This window comes from Pogoniulus pusillus, chromosome 16, assembly GCF_015220805.1.
Source record: "Pogoniulus pusillus isolate bPogPus1 chromosome 16, bPogPus1.pri, whole genome shotgun sequence".
Taxonomy (NCBI): domain Eukaryota; kingdom Metazoa; phylum Chordata; class Aves; order Piciformes; family Lybiidae; genus Pogoniulus; species Pogoniulus pusillus.
This window is the reverse complement of record NC_087279.1, coordinates 10,660,844-10,680,968: the sequence shown is the minus strand read 5'-3', so window position 1 is coordinate 10,680,968 and position 20,125 is coordinate 10,660,844. Positions and strand designations below refer to the sequence as shown.

Sequence of the window (20,125 nt, the reverse complement as noted above, 5' to 3'; positions counted from 1 at the left end):
AGAGTGTTCTTAGAGCTGCATCGGAGAAGAGCTTCTGTTGTGTTAGCCACATACTTTTAATTTATTTGTTTTCCTTCTGAGAACACTCTACCATTTGTCCCATTTGGGGACTGCCCATACCCATTGGGATTAGTTTGACTCTGTCTAATCTCTTCCTAAACCTCCATCCACAGAGATTAGGTATCCTTGCCGGCAACGTGTTCCTACCTGTTCAGGTTTCTCTTAACAGGTTTTGTAACTGTAGAATTTATAATACATTGTGATTTTGATTACTTTATGAAAGAAAAACTGCATATGTTCACCTGCATGGCAGCATAGATTGCTTTAAATCTGTGTGCTATTAGGTGGCAAGGGAATTGATTCCTGATTGCTATTGTCTGAGGATCACTCAGGACTTGCTTCATAGACTCCCCTTGGAAACATCCAAATGGTGTCTCATGGGAAGGTGCAAAAAACCAAAAGAGTCTTCAGAATGTTGGTTCCTGGTGTCTGTGAAGAACGGGGATTTATGTCATTGGATTTGCTGCAGTCTTCTCCTTGGCTTTCCCTTTGATATGACAACGTGCACTGCAGCTCCTCACTTCAAAATACACCCAGGCTTAGTGTTCATTCAGAAGCCGGTTTGGTGCAGGAGCTGTGAGCTGGAGTCCCTAGATTTGCCCTGACTTTTTAGCATATGGTGATCTTCCATTTTCAGTTGTTTTCTGAAATGTCTGCTTCCAAGGATAATCAGTAGCCTGCATGTGCAAATAAGCTGGATTGGTCTGCACTAAGCAGATCTGCAGCTGGGCATGTGGCAGCCACAAAACAGTCCACACCAAATGCCACTGGTTGGGGCTTTCCTTGCTAGCTTTAGAGGTTCCACTTAAAGTCCTGATTTTGCAGAGTGACCTTACACATTCTTCTAATATCTCTCCACTGATAATAATGAAGAGACAAAACATAGTGTTAATGTGCAGTATCAGTCTGGCAGTAGCTGAGCAGAGGTCTCCCAAGGGTAGGCTTCATAATCCTCTTAAAGGAGAGGAGAGTCAAAGAGGCTTTGGGAGGTCACCTTTTGCAGGGTAAGAAACAACCCCTGTGCGAAGCTCTCCCTATTTGTGGTCAGTTTCTCTCCCTTTTTCATATTTCATTTCAGCAGCAGAAAGTAGATCTAGATGAATCCTGTGAGTCTTGACCTCTGTAAAACTCTTGCTGCTTCATGTTTGCATGAGCAAGAGACTAACTGCCAGAAGACAGCTGTGTTTGTATGGGTTGATAATTTTATGTGACAGTGTTATGAAGTCTTCCTCTGTGCAGATCCTATTCTGTTGCCCATGAGACACGTAGAGCCTACTGTGATGTAAGTGGGACGTTGTGCTTCTGCAGCTTCATTGCATTTTCACATTTGCCTTTTTTGTTGTACCTGTATTGGAGAGTTGTGTGAAATTCAAGTGTCTAAATGCAGGCCTAAACGATGGCTGTACTGAATTTTCTTCATGTTTTAAAATCCTCTCATGTGTGTATTTGGTTTTTAAAAAGAAATGCTAGTTGCTAAGTGCCAGCAGTCAAGAATTTACTAAGCTAAACTTCTTGCTCCTGATTTATGATATTCTAGTGATTTGTTGCAACAGAGCTGTTGTAACATTTGCTGGTGAACATACTGTTTTCTTTGAAAAGATCTACTTTTTACATTTTTGTCCAATTAGAGTAGGGCTGGAAACTTGCCATCTCTTTTTTAAGAGGCAGCCACAGCTTTAACTCTGAATTTTTGAGAAGGGAATTGTTTATGGAAGTAGCCCAGACTGTTTCAGTGTGCTGTTCTCCAAGTGGCAGCAGTGTGACAAACAGAAGTCAAATTTGCTGTGTCTCTGAGGCAAAACTATGTCTTCCAAGAATCCCATGTTTGATCAGTGCTGTGTCCAGAGTTAGGTGTTAGAAGCAGCAATGAGAGGTGGCTAAAATGGATCATGAGGAAGTGGGTGTCAGCATGAACTGTACCTTATGAACAAATGACATATCTCTGAGAAGACCCTCTAACGTCACTAGCATTAAGGTAGTGCTGTGTACAGCAGATGGTGAAGTGTTTGGTCTCCAGTGTGAGAGGTACATGCATGCACAAGTGAGGCAGGGGAGAAATTGCAGGTTCCAGCTTTATGTCAACTTTAGTGTCACTGCAATGTATCTGGTGAGGCTGTGACAGCACACAGGGAGCTCTGGTATATTGATTGACAGCTGCTCTGGGTAGTACCTGCACTGAAGTTATGTGCATGACTGCTGAAATGAGTTTGATTATGGATCACTTCACAGCCACTGTTGCAGTGCTTTCCTCCATAAACCCCTTAGGTGGATCAGCTCTTGCTTCCAGCAAAGCTTGGTTGTGCAGAGGTGGTCAGCTTTCTGAAGTGACTTTCTTAATAGTGGAACCAAGGTAGAGAGCACCTTGGACATAACCCAGGCAGCAGTTTCTAAGAATTCTTTGTTTTTCATGAATCAGTGTTGTTTGTAAAATGTTGTTGTTGTTCCTGGCTTTGCTCCCTGGTACTGCTTGCACACTCTACTGCTGTTTGTCATGCCCTAGTTTTAATCACAGCAGGCTGTTTCTATATATTTTCAATATCTCTTTCCCTCTGAAAATGAAGTTTTACTTTTTAGGAAGTAGAACATTTTAAACATTAGTGATGTGTCGTGGAAAATAAAGACATGAAACATTAGATCTGCTGATTTTAAGTACAATTTAAATCTTTTGTAGAAAAGTAGTTTTGTATAAATGTTACATAGACAAAATATCACAACAGGACTGTGTTAAGTAAGAGTGCAGCTTCATAGTCATTTGAAGCTGTGCTTTAGACTTTCCTTGTCTTTAGTCACAGATTCCTACCTTATCCCTTCTTTTGATATTAAGCAGATTGCTGAACCTCATGATCAGATCTGTTACAGAATCATAGAATGGTTTGGGTTGAAAAGGACGTTAAAGATCATCCAGTTCCACCCCCACTGCCATAGGTAGGGACACCTAGATCCACTAAATCAGGTTGCTCAAGGCCTCATCTAACCTGGCCTTGCACACCTCCAGGGACGAGGCATCCACAACCTCTCTGGGCAATCTGTTCTAGTGTCTCACCACCCTCACTGTCAAGAATTTCTTCCTGAATATCCAGTCTAAACTGACCCTCTTCCAGCGTCAATCCATTCCCTGTTGTCCTGTCACTACAAGTGTGATTCAGCTGAAAGCTAAAGGCTTTTTGGCTTGTATATTGCTGGTTTAGTTTCCTGCCAGATCAGATAATTTACCTGTCTGCAGGAGCGCTGACTCTGGTGTTGAGAAGACATTGAGAGAGTGAAAAAGCTGAACGATCTTTGTCCTAGGAGCAGCACCTCGTGTCACTTTAAGATTGGGGTGAGACTTCACTGAGCACACATTACAGGACAGTTGGAGCTCAATGAAATGGGCACTGCTACTTTTCTGCCTGTCCTTGTCCTGTTGGATGAGTCTCCTCTTTTACTTTGGTTGGACACTGGCATAAAACCAGTCCAGGAAGCCACACTGGCAAAAAACAACTCTTCTTTTTTTCCAGGTTAACTTTTTTGCCAGGCTAGTTTCTGTGCAGGATCGGGTGAATGCCAGTGCTGACTCAGGAGAGAGGAAGGGTTTGAAGAGTGCTGACTTAGATTTGCTTAAGCTGTCATGGAGCTGTACCCTGAGATGCATATTAAGTAATGAAGGGTAAGATTTGCCAAATACTGATTTGGTTAGTTTTGTGTATCCTTTTGGGCAGATTTCACAACATCTACAGAACGAGGCTGCTGAACAACTTAGAGACTGTGATTCTTGCTTTCTAGACCAGACACAACAGAAACTATAGAAGTTGTTTCCTGAAGTTAGGTCATGAACACGCATTCCTACTCTGTTCCAGAAGTCAGACCTTAATGGTTAGTCCATCTTTTGTGCCTTGTTTTCAATGAGAATGCCTTCCATCCTGGTGTGTGTCCGACGTGGATACCTGACACCAGCTGAAAGCAGAGAACAAAGAACTCAGTCCTCTCCAGTAGGTTGCCAGGCAGCCATCAAATAGGAAGTGTTTTCAGTTGGGTTTGTTTCAAACAGTATTTGAGCTGGCAAGTTGGGAAAAGAACCTGCAATCTCCTTCTCTCGTGGTCATTTCTGAAGTCTGCTGGCATGTCGTCATTGCCGAGTGCTTATTCTGCTTTTCCATCTTTTTTGCTAGATGAATTTGCTAGAATCAAAATTCAGCTGCAGTTGGAGAGCTGCCAAAACTGCAGATAGACTCCTCGCTCTAATCGGTGGGAGTCTGCACATCACGTAGGCTCAGGTTTTGTGAATGGAAGATCACCAAGACAGTTAACGGTTACGCAACTTCTCGGAGCGCTTTCGCTTCAGAGCTTGGCCCAAAGCTGTTCCTTCGCATTGCTGACTTCGTTAGTCATGGGTTTATATTTATTTCAGCGTGCAGGCTGCAGAAATGACATATAATTTAGGACAAGCAACAGCTCAAGGGAGCACAGCAGCCGTGCCTTACTTGTAAGATACACATCAGCGTGACCTCATTTTGTCTCATTAGAGAGACCCTCCACACGGTTGCAGGCTGCGGCAATAAAGCACTCGACGTGTTCACTTTGGCGAGTAATCCTCTTCTGCAGCAGCCATCAAATAGGAGGTGAGTTGGGCATGCAAACATTGTCCTTAGGCACAAGGATAACCATCAGCAATTCAGGGACCTTGTACTGATACAACTGTTTGTACAGCTGCACAATGGATGGGGAATCTGACCTGGCTTGAAAAGTAATCCTTAAAAACAACAAAACAAAGTGCTGGTTTATTTTTAACTGTGATCAGTTCTCTCCTCTGATTCATGGTGAGGCTGCAAACTGTTGTACCAGTGCAGCAGAGTTGAGTGGGAGGGTGCAGCTCGTGATGGTGCAGCTGTCAACTGCCTATGTAACCATGGTCCAAGGAAATAATTGGAGGAATTATAAACTGATTTGGCTCAATCAATGCCAGAAGAAATCTGAATATAATATTGGTGTGGTTGGTTGGTTGTTTTTTAAAGCCAGGTATTTGGTTTGATCTGGTTTCCTTGTGGAGGATTATTTTAAAGAGCCACGATGACCAGCAGTTGTCTCCTCTCCAAAATCTGCCCTGTTTTACTAAAGAAGAGAAAACATGGTGGATGAAGAAAGTATCAACATGCCCTTTTCCTTTTGTGGGCCAAGCTCTTCATGTTTGTTTTTTGACTCGCATTTCCCTATGAAAGAGCTGGAGACCTAGTTGTTCACATAGGTTTTCTTCTTTAATTCAGTGATTGCACATTCTAAAAGCAGAAAAAGAAATGTACAAAGTGCAGGTAGATGAAACTTCTTTTGCTTGACTTCTAATTTCAAATAGATTTTATATGTTGTTTTTCTAGATAGATTTTGGTTCTTTGAGTTTTTTTCTTTAATTTTCCCTTTCTTTTCTGAGTATTCTTTGTGAGACAATGAAGGGCAAAGAGCCAGAAGCACACCTCTTCTTTCTCCTCTTTGGCAGCCCACATGTGGTCTGAAAGTAGAGCACATGTGTGCCCTTGCTCTTGAGTCAAGGGATTTGACAGCTCTTCCTGTTGAGGAATTGTCACTTTGGTCTCTGTGCTTTGCTTCTGTGTGTGGCATGTATATGATGCAACACACTGATTGTGCCTCTCAGCTCCTCTCAACCACCATCTCAAGACTGCAAACTGATTTTATTGCTGTACTTCCTTTATCTGGGATTTTGGTACTTTTGCTGGAGGCTTCCTCTCGTTCTTACACAAGGTGGAAGGATCTTGTCCCATCTTTCCTGCCAGGTGTTTGTACCAGCTAGAAGCCTGAGGGCCACAAGCCTAAAGTGCACAGTCATTTCTACCTGTTGGGTTTGTGGAGGTGTGAGCGGAGGTCAAGATCCTGAGGTGCTTGCACAAGTGTATGACAGTGTCTCTTCAGCTCGGGGGGGATGGCAGGTGCTCTGTTAGGTGATCAGGCCAAACTGACTTCTTTGGCTCTGGCCCTGACACCTCCAAGGACTTCTGGGGCATTTTTAATCAGGAAGTGAACGAAGAACTTAGGAGGTGCCATTTACTCTCTTCACCCCTGTTGTGGCACAAAACTGAGACTACTGCTCATCTGATTGCTTTGGATTCTCATCTGCCTTGTGGGGCTGTCCTGCTGACACTGAGCAGTTCACCATTGCCATCCATCCAGCTAAGCTCTGCATGTCATCACAAAATCACACATTCCTTTTCTCTGCTGGAAGTGGCTTGCTGCATTCTCTGGTTCAGCACAAGCATCACAAGCTCTGACTCACTCTCTTCGTGTCAGCAGATCAGCCTGGTGCATTTACCTGCTCATCTGTCCCACCTTCTGATGCTGTTGAGGTTGTAGCATTTGGTGCCCACAGCCGACATGAAAGTCCAGAGCTTCAGAATGTGCTTGTCCTCGTGCTGAGCTCATCACAGCCTGCTGTCATCTTCCTACTGGAGAGGCATTTGGGTGGAGTTACCTAGATGATCGTGCAGTCCTTCAGGACTTCCTCAAGGATGTGACTTGTTTATTTAAGCCTGACTGTTGGGGAAGAGGCCAGGGTTTGTGACTGAAGAGCAGGCTATGCTTTATTATCAGCATCAATGAAAACCTGAAACAGGATTTTTGAGGCAGGAGGTGAAATTGTTCTGTCTACTTCTTCAGTCTGTAGGATGAGTTACAAATTCTTTCCAAGTTAGTCTTTGAGGCAAACCTCTCCCATGGGACTGATGTGATGATTATTTTCTTTTTTTCCTTTTTTAAAAAAAATTCTCTTGCTATGAATGCAAGGACCACAGTTTGCTACTAAAGAGCCTGTTCCTGAGCCCGTTCACTGGTGTAACGTGAAGAAACATCTTAGTGGGTTAGGTTGATTCTTTACATTTGGTAGCTGTTGAAAGTGGATTCTGTTGTGTCTCTGTTGGATCTGAGAGCTGTGCTGAATGGCAGCATTTGTGTTGGAATAGTTTAAAAATAACCTGCATCCACCAGAGACTTTTCCTCTTCCTAAATGAGGTGAAGAGAAACCAGAAATGAGCTCACAGAAAGCTGAACAGTGAGGCCTCATGAGAACTGACGTTCCCTAAGCTCATCTCTAGAAAGCTTGTGTCATATTCTCATCTCTCTTTTAAAATGCAAAGCTGGTGTTGGGCGACCCTGCTCTGCCAGGAACAAGCCTGGGAGGAAGTCTTCTGGGCGGGTGCTGATAAAGCAACCTTTTGTTAATACACATATTCCATCAGGTCTTGCTGCTATGGAAACTCAGAGACTTGGCCTGAGGCCAGTGCTTTTGAACAGAGAAGGAAGGTGCCCTTTGCTAATGGTAAGGTGCAGCAGGACTCAGCAGCTCAGCTCCCTTGTACTCGTCCTCCCTGCCTTAGCAGAAAGGAAATTGGTGATGATGAGACCAGGGCTGGACCTTCCTCCAAACCTCCCCTTTGCAGTGACACTGAGAGCAGTGACAAGGACTGACAGGCCCCCAGGCAGCCTATGCCTTCCTGCTAACATGCTACTTTTCTCCAGAGAAGAAGGGGAGGCCTGGAGTAAAAAGCAGCAGGGAAATTAAATCAGCTTACATGCAGTCCTCTGATGCTTGCTGTGCTGATGTTATCTCGGTAACGCCAGCTTTTCCACCATCAGGCCAAACAGGAATACAAACTGGAAGAGGCCATTTGAGCCCTAGCTTTGGTTACCCTTACTGGCAGACAGCTGCGTGGCAGATGTTCACAAAGCGTTGCAGAGCACCTGTTCCATATGTTGTTAAACATGGCAGACTTTCTTTATGCACTGTTGTGTACTAGGGCTTGGCTTAAGCCTAAAACCAAAGAGAAGCTACCAGTGTAGCGTGCCAGTGAGAAAACAGATATTGTTTGTGCCCAGGGTCTAGATCCCTAGCAAGGGCTTCAGGTAGCTCATCCTTCCTTGAAAGCATGCCATGCTTTTGTGTAAGTGACAGCAGAAGGGCTGCCTGCTGCAATTCCTGCTAATCTGGCCTCTAAGGAAAAATCCTCTTTTAACCCCAAGTGTAGGCAGTGGTTTCAGCTTTCCAGCCATGGTAAGTAGTGCATAGTGCAGCCTCTTGTTCTTCAGGAGGCGCTGAAAAGGCTTGGCTTCCGCTCCTTTCTTAGGAGGAGAAGAGGAGAAAATTCTTGGTCTCACAGGCTACTGGCCTAAGTGCTGAGGCTTTGTGATGGATGTGACAGAAGCATGGCACAAATGGTCTTCCTGCTGCTCTCTAGGAGACAGAAGCATAGGGTATGCCTAGGGAATTGTGTTGCAAGCTTAACTTTATTTTCCACATGGTCCTTTCTCTAAATTCAGTGAAGCCCTAGCTTAAAGCAGATGAGGCTCTGTGAGTGCTTCAGAGGCTCTTCTGCATTTCTGCCCTGTTGTTGAGGACACAGCATTGGTGAAGGAAGTGTGGCTTTGTTCAGCATGTGGCATAGGGTGAAGGACACTTACTGCTGGCTGTGGCTTTGCTTACTGCACTCCTCCTCCAACCTTACTGTTGGCATTCTCTTCCTCAGCTGGCATTCTTGAGCAGCTTTTCCTAAGAGTTCTGTTTCACTTTTGATGCATGCATAAGTTTTTGACGTTTTCATGTATTCCGCTGTCTGGCCTTGACCCGAAGTGCTGCACTTGCCTTGGTGAGGGCAGTGTGTCCAAAAGGGCTGCATTTGGTATTAGTTACAGCTTTGGACAAGATGAGAGGAAAGGTTCAGGATTCAAAGCTGTGTGCTCAAGCAGCCTAGGAAGGTTTGTAGCTTCCTGGAGACGACACAGGCCAAATGTTTTTGCTTACATCCTAAATGTTGCCACAGGTTCTTAGAGTGTTTTTTCCCCCTCTAGTCAGGTCCCAGAGGTCATCTGCCTTTTCTGCTGACTAGACAGACTTCTCTCAGGCCTGTGGCTTAGCTTTTGTGCTGGGAAGCTGATTTCATAGCCCACTGCTGTACTTACTTTTTTTTCCTCAGACTGGATTTTCTTCTACAGAAGTTGGATCACCCAGTCCAGCACGACTAGAAAATATGGTGCTTTTCAGCCTGGCTGCTGCTCTTCTCTGCTAGCAAGACTGGCTCACAAGCAGCACTCACCACACACCTATCATCCAGGTGCCTGCTGTACTGGTGTTTTGCTCCTGACTGCTTTGGGCTTGTTAAGAGAAAGGCCAACTTTTGTCAGCATGACCTGGAGGTCAGATATTTATCTCCTGCCTGTGGCCTGAATCCAGAATTGTCAGTGGCTGTCTGCCTTAGTCTTCATCCCCATAGATGTCGAGGGCTGGCGGTGGCCCTAGGAGCCAGAGGGAGGCGATGCTGGAAAGACTGGCGTGCAGGCTGCTTACAGCGAGGGCGTGAGTCAGCTGTGCTTAGTGCAGGCAGCTTCCTGGCTGTAGCACATCACAATTCTAAATGTTTGTTCTCCTTTTGATTTTGGAGGATGGCTTTGCTGGTGAGTCATGCAGCACAGCCAGCGTTCCTGTACAAGATGGCCTATAAAGAGTGGGAACACAGCACTGCGGTGCAGGCTGCTGTGATTCTTGCATTCATTGCACTGCGGCTCTCCACCCCCACTTCTCAAGTGTGTGGTGACCGCCGAGGCTAGTGTGCTTGTCACCTTAAGTTACACCATCAAAGAGGACACCTTTGCTCTTCCCACTCCTTGCCTCTTTGTTGGCATCCTCAGCTGGTGGTGCTCTGGTGCTGGGAACTGGCAGGAGCAGACATCTCCTTAGAATCATAGAAGTGTTTCATTTGGGAGAGACCTTGAAAATCTTCAAGTCCTTGATGTTGATGGTGGTCTGGTACAGTTCAGTGCCTTCAGCCAGGGTTCAGTAACACATAAGTGTACCTGTCTGGGCCTTCAAGAGCACAGAACTGTTTGTTTCTGTGGACCAGCATACGTTTTGCTGGAGGGTGATGCTCGTGTTGGGGGAAGGTTTTACCACACTAAATAGTAGGAGGAGCAGAGCTATTTTGTGTCTCTTCCTGGCTTCAGTTTGGAAATACTTTGTTACTACAAGAAAATACAGCTTTTTACTCTTCTTTATACCTGTCTTGCTAAAAAGTGTTTGAACTTTTTAGTTCAGTGGTGTGCAGTTAAAATTTGGAGTAGGTACACTGACTTTTAAATACTGCAGACCAAATTCTTTACAGTAAAAGAGTGTTTTACTGGGGAAGATAATGGATTATGGGATATGCTCTGTCCTTTGGTAGCCACCCATAAGTCAGCTCCTGAACCTTTAACCCTCCACCACTCATAAGTCTGCTTTGACAGGTGATCTGTCTTGCTAACTGTACATGAGTCTGCTGGAAGAGGAACGCTGAACTGGCCTGAATGTTTTAGTGCTGTTAGAGCTATAGTGGTGGAGTTGGAAGGTATCAAAGGATCTGCTTAGATGAACTGGTCACCCTCAAGCTATTGTGTGGACTGCACACTGCATTTCACAGCTTAATTGGAAGGACTCTGAATTTTATAAGCCAACTGAAATAGTTGAATCCTTGCTGTTGTTTAACAGGGGAGGGATGAGTAATATTTAGGCCTTCAAATAGTTTTATACTTGTTTGAAGCAGCCAGGATTCTTCTGGCTTTATTTGTGGATAGTGCCCATGTTTAGTAACAGGCCTTTACTTTGAGTTAGTCTGATGAAAACCACCAAGCTGCATCTGAGTTGTAAGGTATCTGATTTTCCAGCTTTCTCTTTTAAAATGTTGTCTCTGAAACGCTACTTTCCACGAAATCTTTTTTCCCTCACATTCACTTGTATTTGGGCAGACATAAGCTCTGGGTTTTCTTTAGAGCACATGGATGAATATGGAGCAGTTGTAACCAGGTTTGGACACTCCCCACCTGCTGCCTGCCTCCTCCTCTTGCATCACAACCACAGAACTTTTTCTTTGTGGCTATTGCTCCCTCCCAGTGTGCCTGCACATCCTAAACTTGTCACCATGGAGCCTGGGGCACTTCTTGGTGGCTGCAGTCTGCCCAGGAGCCCTCAGACAACTGCAGTCATCTTGCAGATATCTGTAGGCCATGCAGTGGAGAAGGCCTGAGAGACACTGCCTAGTTGGTGGATGCCAGATAAGTCAGGCAGTATGTGCTTTCGATGAGCACTCTCGGGAAAGCAGGCTGCTGCAAGTAGGGGCAGAGTTCAAGTCTCTTGTTCTAATGGCTAAAATCTCTCTGTAGCCCATAGGTGAGGCAAGAGCAGTCTGTGGGGGTGTGAGTGTCTGCCTGGGTGCTGGTGATCACGATCTGAAGTTAGTGGTGGTGACTGAAGCTATTGAGTCTGCTTAGCCCCACTTCTTTAAAGTGTAGGTATCGCTTCTTCCACCAGTGGCAAAGCTGGGACCCAGAGACATTTTGTCATTGGCCTTCAGTGAGAAGTGGGACTAGCACCAGGCCCAAGCATCATGTGCATGTCTCCTGAGTGTGCCAGCTACTGTTGTCACACAGTCTCCTATTTCTCCTGTCCCATGAGGCTTAAACTCTAGGAAAGTGTGAAGTTAAATTTGTGCCCTGTATTGTTTGGAATAACTGAAAAATTCCGCTTTAGTCATTGGCAAAACAAAAACCAATTCCAAGACCAAGCTGCATCAGGAGATTTAATTCTGTAAAGCACTCTTCTGAAATCTGTGAGGTGCTGATCTGATGCAGATTCTGGCACCTTGTTCTGAGATGTTACCAGGAAATCAAACCAAAACATGTGATGTAAGCAAACCTCTGCTGCTGTTTCTTCATGTTGATAAAGCAAATAAGAGGAAAGAAATCCACAGCATAGTTTTGTCTCTGGTACAGTCTAGACTTTGAAGGATACTTTGAAGAGACTTGGATAGGAGTTGCTCCAGAGAAATCTGTGGTGTTGGTTTTTTTCCATCCCCTCTTATTTTCTGCCCCCCACCTTAAAAGCCAGCTTGTTTTCGCCTTGTTCCCCTCACACTGAGTGTGGCTGTGTGGTCATGTAACCACAAAAGGAAATGTTTTTCCTGGTATCAGTGAGATGATTCAACTCAAATGTACGTACACTCTTACTGCCCCAAAATCCACTGCGAGCCAGTGAGCAGGAGTGTGTGGACAGGGAGAGAGAAGCCTTGTCCTGTTGCAGAGATCTTTCGGGTTAGATTGAGTCAAATGTGTTCTGAAGCATTGACCCTGCCTTTGAATCTTACACGGTTGAGTTGGAGGGGAGGGAACTGAGCCCGTCTTTATCCCAAAACTTGCCCCAGCCTGGCAGTGTTGTGCAGCTATGGAGACATCCTGTGGCCGGATGAGGAACAGCCCGAATCATGTCCCTTGTTCAGGCCTCCGAGATCACTCAGTTCTTAAATTCCTGCTCGTGGCTGTGGCTGTTCTGAGAAGCTGGAAATGTGATGAATTCAGAAATTGTAGTCAGCATCTGGTTCTGGTACCAAGCACTTTGGATAACTCATTGTTAGGAAGAAATCCTCTGGTGTTTTCCCCTGCAGCCCTAGAAGTATCTGGGATCTAAGCTGGAAAGGGCAAATAATCTGAAGATAATTTGGATGGCTTTTACTTTTCCATTATCCCGTGGCTGTGCCAGGCACTCTGCATGCATTAAAAGAGCATCTGTCTTCTCCAGGGCACTTCTAATCTCATTTGGAGCTAGTGATCTCTCTTGCCTACCTCTAGAGACCAGGGACCTGTTGTGTGGGTTGGTTCTGTGAAAGCATCAGCAAATAGTTGTTTTCCTGAGGGACTCAGAGTAATAAAAGAGGGAGTCTGAATCCATTCAGTAGAAGCATACACACAGCAACACGATGACTGTCTCATTCCTGGACTCTTTCATGTCGCTTGAAGACAAACAAGTGGGTAAAGGAGGGAGCAGTGGTAGAGTAGGAGGTGAATGGAAATTGTTTACTCGTTTAGATGTTGAAAATGGAGTGGAGTTCAGGTTCTTGAAATGTTTGTTCTGCCTGTGTCAGTCACCGTTGCTGATAGGCAGGTGTGGTCTTGACTTTAATTGTGCTGTAGCTTGTGGTTTGTGATCCATTATCACACTGCCTCACTGATAAAAGGAACTGGAGGATGGGAGGCTCAGAATACTTACATCTCCTCCTTTCCCTGTCTCCTGTCAACCCTATTGGAGAAACTGTAGGTGAGGCTGCTTCCAAATTAGTATGTTTACCTGCAGGATCAAAGAGGTGTTGAGGAGCATGCTGGAACACGTGGGGTATAAACAGAACAGAAGAGGAACTGTTAGGGGTGCAAATAAATACTGAAAACTTTTCTGAGCCAACAGGGAGTGAATGCCAGTGGTCCTCTGTTCACAGGGCTCTGCTTTGCTTTTCCAGGTCGTTGTAAGGAAGCAGACTGCCAGGATTTCCCTGCCGTGGCTGCCTGACCACTGCTGACAGCTACCCCTCCAGCCCACGTGGCTCTCCCCATGCTCCAAGAGTGCAACTGGTGCCCAACGCAATGTGTGTTTGTCAAACCATGGAAGTGGGCAAGTATGGCAAGAATGCCACTCGATCTGGAGACCGGGGGGTCCTGCTGGAGCCTTTCATTCACCAGGTGGGCGGCCACAGCAGCATGATGCGCTATGATGATCACACTGTCTGCAAGCCCCTCATCACCAGAGAGCAGCGCTTCTATGAATCTCTGCCCCCAGAGATGAAGGAGTTCACGCCCGAGTACAAAGGTGAGGCCTGGCAGCATGCCAGAGTGCACTTACTGCTTCAGCAGCCTGCCCCTCTCATTTGCCTACAGCTGCTGGTGCCTTTCTGCCTGTTCTGATGTGGGTTTTTTTCTGTTAATTTGGCATTTGTTCTTCCTCTTATGCAGGCTGGCAGTTGGATAGGGGCACTTGGGAAGGAGGGAGTCTTTGTCGTAGACATGCAGAGTTTAACACGTTCCTCTTTTTTGACACAGAATGTGCAGTATGGCACTTTGTAGTCTGAAGCTTAAGGTTATGGAGGTGTAACTTGAAGTAGTTTTACTACCAAGTTATTGTCAATTGCAGGCCTGACCTTGAGCAAACGAAGTTTGATCATATACTAAGCACTGGCACATTGCAGCCCCATAATTTATAGCTTCCTCATCCCATCTCTTTTATGGAGCCCTATCGGAGAGCTGCTGAAGCAGGAAGTGTTTCTTTCCCTGTGCTGAGGTGAAGCCTTGTCTCCAGCTGCTTGGAAGGAATGGAATTTTCCAGTGCCTGCATGGTTGTGGGAGGTTGGCAGCCCATCTGTATCTTTCAGCAGCTCAATATCTTCAGGCCCATGTGTGTTTGTATTCAGGATGGTAATGCTGGCAGGTAGCATTCTGGGGGATGTGGTGTCCCTATTGCCTCTGCTGCTTTGTCACCAGACAGAACTGGGGAGTAGAGTGCTTCTCGGAGACAGCTGGGACCACCATCTGTTCAGGGCCTTGCCATTTGATCTGCCTGCAGCCTTGAGGTCTTGGAGCAGTGTAACCTTACCTGTGTCTGTGTGCAGGTCATGAATGAAAGATACAGCCTCCAACAGATGTGTCCTGCTATTACACTCTGCTCATTCTGGGGCTGTACAGTGCTCTAGTGACCCATCAGAAATCCCAGCAGAATCCTATGCACTTACTTACATCAACATGATGTAAGGCTTGCCTTGGGAGTCGTGTTTAAAGCTGATGAAAATGATAGTCCAGATGGAGACTTGTCTTCTTGAAGGTAGATACTTCCTGGTAGCCTCAATGCATAGGACGTGCATCTCCACCCCAGTCTGAGTCCAGTGTGGGTTTCTGATAGTCCCAGAAATCATGGCTGCTGATCTGAGGGTGAGGATTACTTAAGATGATACTTTCTGCTTTAGCACTTTGAGGTTATTGTTAGGATTGCCCTTTCACAGGGATGTCTTAAAGAGCATGTCCAGACAGCCAGAGCACTTGCAGTGGTGTTTATGTCATGACACAGTGGAGTCCTGAACTGTCCTGGGGTGGTGTTTTGCTGCCTGAACCTTTGTTAGCACTGTTATGTGCAGATAAGGAAAAAGGAAGGGCAGTAGTATGATGTCCTGCATCAGCTGAGGGCTGCTTCTTGTTAGTGATGAGTCTTGTCGTTTGGTGTATCTAGCATCTGATGCTCCTGGCAGCTATTCAGTGCTGGTGAGAAGCTAGTGAAAGAATTTTGTCACTGCAAGTTAGGAGATGGGCTGATAGCTTCATTTTCAGGGCTTGAGGAGTCCCAGAAATGAAGATGTCAGCTGTTGTGTGGCTGGCCAGCTAGATGTACTCAGAGTCTGTGCTGTGAAAGATCTCTACCTTCCCTTGCACCAAGGTGCTTTCTGGGAGCCTTCAGAAGGTAAAGCTGGAGCGGATACAAATGGTCCTGCTTGCCTGCACCTGGCTGAGGTAGTTCTACTTCCAGGGCTCCATGTTTTTTGGCTAGGAAGCCCTGGGACCTTGCAGATCCCTATTCTGTGAAACTGGCTTCTAATAAGAGTAGCAGTTGTCACCTCAGCCATCAAACGCTGTGCTTCATGGCTCAAATGCTGGAGACATCATTCAGCAGAAAAAGCACACTCCTCCTTGGCCAACAATGTCCTTGTCAGCAGCAGGAACACTTCTGCAGGACACAGGTGCTTACCCAGATGACCTAGATGTATATTACATGTGCTTTGCCCACCTCAACACCTTGCTGGGCTACACTTGACTTTCTCCCATTGGATGACATTGGCTGCAAGACTGAAGGGAAGGAAATGATCCTCTCAGCCTAGCAGTTGTGCTTTTTGTCCTTCATTTCCTGTGGGTGGCATAGCTTCCTCTGCTGCTGCCGACTGCTTGCTCAGGTAGACACACCGAGCACTGCTTGGGGGATTTCTCCTCTGGCCTGTGCTGACAATATTTGGGTTCTTGTAGTCTTAAACCTTTCATGGCTCTGGATTTGCTGCTCTGGGAGCTACGTTTTCCTCTCTCCTGTTGAATGTTTGGGTGCTAGTGGTTGTGTTCTCTGTCTTGGGAAACAGAACTGACACATCACTTCTCTCTGGCAGGTGTGGTGTCTGTCTGTTTTGAGGGAGACAGCGATGGCTACATTAACCTGGTGGCCTATCCTTACGTGGAGAATGAGGCTCTGGAGCAGGATGACATGCCAGAGAGGGACCAGCCACGACGCAAGCACTCGCGTCGAAGCCTTCACAGATCAAGCAGTGGCACTGAGCACAAGGAGGAGAAGCCTGGTCTGGCCAGTGACAATAGTGAAAGGTAAAGCTTTGAGGGCCCAATGACAGCATATTGAGCAGGAAATGTGTCTTCCCCTTTCAGCTCTGGTGTTCCTTTTATCAAGGGCATTTTGCACTCCTTGCAGCGGTCAGGCTCTCTCTCACTTGCTAGCCCAGCCCACTGTGGTGCTGCAAATGGTGTCAGGAGTTGTGCTGGATTTAGGGTGAATCATCCACATGAAATGCTTTTGACAGAGGATATAACTCTTGACAGTTTATTGGACGTGGAACCAAAGCATGTGGAGCAGATTCACACACTTCAATCCACTTAGTTACTAATCCAGAAGTTTTTTCCAGGGCTCTTTTAAATATGAGTGTCTGCCTATTCACACCAGCCAGAGCTCCCTGAGAAGCAAACGTTCCTACAATACAACCTAGCAGAGATGTTAGCTAGACTGCTCTGCAGCATGGGTTCACAGCCCAGGGTACTTGTGGGGATTTGCTGTTAAGAACTGTATTGTGTGAAGTGTGCAGCAGGAGATGGTTGTGTCCCCAGGAGGGAGACAGTTGTATCTGGAGGATGCTTGGATCCTAACAGGCCAGTTTATTCTGTCTCTATACCAGCAGCATCCAGGAGACAAAGAGTCCCAGGATGGACTTGCACATCCATTCAGATGTTCCATTTCAGATGTTGGATGGGAACAGTGGTCTGAGCTCTGAGAAGATCAGCTATAACCCCTGGAGCCTGCGCTGCCACAAGCAGCAGCTGAGCCGCATGCGCTCTGAGTCTAAGGACCGAAAGCTCTACAGTATCCTTTGGAAGCAGAACTGAGTGTGTCAGCTTGCTGCTGCAGCTCTGGCCTCGTGCCTTGAGCCTGAGCAGCCAGGCCTCCATTTCCTTTGGCTTTCCTGTCCTTCACACAACCAAAACTGTTAGGTGTTTCTTGTTGCTGTTCCTTCCTGCTTCCCATGCAGTGACGCTGATGCTTGGAGCAGCCACGTTTCTGACTAGATCATCTTGTGTTTTCTTTCATTGTTGGCTTGTGGCTTGAACTTTAAAGTTTTTTAGGTGAAAGAGGGCGGATTTAGACTGGATATTAGGAATAAATTCTTGACAGTGAGGGTGGTGAGACACTGGAACAGGTTACTCAGAGAGATTGTGGTTGCCCTCTCTCTGGAGGTGTTCAAGGCCAGGTTAGACAGGGCTTTGAGCAGCTTGATCTGGCAGAAGGTGTTCCTGCCCATGGCAGAGAGGTTGGAACTGGATGATCTTTAAAGTCCCTTCCAACTCAAACCATTCTGTGATTCTGTGCCAGGCTTTGTCTGGGAGTGAGTCATGTTTGCCCCTGTCACCTTTCCTGAGTGCCTTCTGGTTCCTTTGAAGACAACAACCATCACTGCACATGGGACAGAAAGTGCAGGTGAACTGGAGATGTCCACTGCTATTAAGTGCTGTTGCCTATCCTCTCCATAATTCCTTGCACAGTCTCTTGTTCTAACTGCTGTTTCATTGACCCCCAGATCCCATTCCTGACTGGTAATGGTTGTCTCCAAACATGTTACTTTATGCACTTTATTCATCTTGTGAATAATGTGTAGTGATTTTCACCTGCCCAGTAATGGCAACATTAGTCTCATAAGATCCTTGGAGTCTTTCACAACTGTTCCTTATTTTTGCAGCTTTGAGTAGCTTAGTACGTTGAGAGTATTTGCCATCTCCCTGTTGGTTTACTCTTCCAGATCAGTTGCTGAACGGTGTGGATCACCACACACAGCCCCTACTGACCAGTCAGGCTGGTTTGCCTGAACAGCAGCCCCTGTTCAGTCTCTTGGTGTTTAGATGGTGTCAGATGAGTTGCACGACTCGTTTTGTTTGATGTGGAATCCCTTCTCTGGCCACTGCAGTTCGAGAATTCTCTGAGATCACAATTCTGGTTTGGGAATCCCTTAAGGTCTTACCAGGAAACAAAGCAGCAAAATATTGATCCCGTTTCTCTTTTTAGAGGGTCTCTTTGCACGCTCCCATGCCACTGCTGCCCCCTTTAGCTCCTCTTGTACTTCATCTTTAAGCTCTGTGGGCACTCTTGCCTGACTTGGCTTGACTCCAAACTAACTGGATTTGTTACTTCCCGTGCCTTCCACATGATTTCTCCTGTTTTCGTCTTGCACTTGCCAGCTTGTGGGGAGTTTGCTGCTTCTTTTTGTGTTTCACTTGCTGGAGTTTGATACTGTTTTCCTCTCGTGGAAACCAATTTACTTTTAGTACCTGTATTTTTTACCACTTACCTCTTTGGATTTCCTTTCTGTGTTCCCAAACCTGTGCTTTGAGCCTCCAGCTTTTAGTTTTAAATTAGCCTGTGTCACTTACAGACAACTATTTCTCTTTGCCTGTCCTGTTGAATTTCACTTCCTTATTTATATGAAGTTGCTTTTTCAAACAGTTAATGACAGATTTTTCTGAACATTAAACTTCCTTGTAGGTTTACTCTGGATATGCTCTGGTTGCCATATTAAGCCGTGCCCTGGAGGACAAACTTCAGGGTTGTTTTCTCTCCTTTGGGTCAAGCTGTTGCCTCAGTTTTCTGGGGTTTGTCCTCGATGCTATGCCTCAGTGGAGGGTTTGCCCACTGTGCCTGAAGGTTCCCGTTAGCCTTCTGTTTCCTGCCTTTGTAGCCTCCCTGGTTCCCCACTGTGTGTTGGAGCAGCAGCACTGTGCTCGTACTTGAGCTGTGAGTTTTCAGTCCATGGGGATTGCATTGTTTATCCATATGGTTAAATCGCTAACTTGATTTGGCTTTAAGCTCTCCCTGAGCCTATCAGCAGTTCTTACTGGCATACTGTGTCCTTTTTGAAACTGCCACTCTTCTATCCTGTTTACCCTCTTCACTTCCCTGGATGGTCTGTTCTGCCTGTCCTGGCAGTTCTTTGATTCTCATTTGTTGCCCAACCCTATCATGTGCTGGCCCACACCCCTGCGTACGGTGGCCCTAGGAAGCAGTGTCTCTGACTGGTGAGCTCTCCTTGACATGTCTCCCAGAGTTCCTTTTGCTGGAGAATGTGGTGCATCACTTCAAGCTTCCCTGTGTGCTTGATTTGAAGATGGGGACCAGGCAGCACGGAGATGACGCATCTGAGGAGAAGGCTGCTCGGCAGATGAAGAAGTGTGAACAGAGCACTTCTGCCACCTTGGGTGTGCGCGTGTGTGGGATGCAGGTAGGGATTCCCAAGGCTGCAGGTGCTGTGCAGTCTGTTTCACAGCCCCAGTAGAACTCCCAGTTAGTGTCTTCTGCCGAGTGCTGTTACAAAGCCTCTCAGTTGAGGTAGGTGCAGCAGTGTTAATGGTACATGTCTTCATTTCTAAGCCCAGAACAAAGGAATCTGCTTCTCCTGAGAAGGCCATCTTTACCCAGAGCTCTTTTGTCCACAGACAATTAGAAAGTTTTCTAGTAAAATAATTTTTGAGGCTTAGCCAGACCCAGAATCATAGTGGCTAGGGAAGAATGTGTGCCTCTGTCCCAGCAGCAGCAGCTGGTGTTTCTGCATTGTATGCTCTTCTCTCATGGCTGTGCCCTGCGCACAAGGGTTTGATGGTGTTGCACAACAGTTACTTCTTTCCCCACCCATGGAAGGATCTTGCAATCCAGATGTCTGCCCACAGACTCTGAGGCAACAGGGACCCCTCATTAATCATATCACCCAATAATGGCAGTGCATGCTGGCAGCTCCTGCTACCAGAGGATTGTCCAGGTTGCTGCTTTTTAAGCTTCAAGGTCTGTTTTGCTGTGCCTCCTGGGGTTGATTGAGGTGAGGAGCCATTTTTGGGTGTCCTAGGAGAGAACCAGTACTTGGGCATCCTGTCTGTGCCCGTGGGATGCACTCATGAGCTGCTGTGGGATTCAGGGAGCAGGCAGAACCATTTCCTGCTCCCTCTTGGGCGT

At 46.3% G+C, this 20,125-nt stretch overlaps 1 protein-coding gene across 8 annotated transcripts in view; it reads left to right on the top strand.

The window, feature by feature from the left end:
• IP6K1 (inositol hexakisphosphate kinase 1) overlaps positions 1-20,125 on the top strand; it is a 39,235-nt gene that overhangs the window by 16,084 nt on the left and 3,026 nt on the right. For 6 of the 8 annotated variants that reach the window (XM_064156407.1, XM_064156404.1, XM_064156409.1 and 3 more), the window contains 4 exons: positions 13,347-13,693; positions 16,020-16,230; positions 16,812-16,996; positions 19,225-19,400. In XM_064156407.1, the coding sequence (XP_064012477.1) occupies positions 13,471-13,693; positions 16,020-16,230; positions 16,812-16,996; positions 19,225-19,400 (795 nt within the window). In that variant the 5' untranslated portion in view covers positions 13,347-13,470. Of the gene's footprint in view, positions 1-4,638; positions 4,659-13,346; positions 13,694-16,019; positions 16,231-16,811; positions 16,997-19,224; positions 19,401-20,125 lie in introns of those variants that run through there. The other 2 variants (XM_064156410.1, XM_064156412.1) reach the window with 2 other exon arrangements.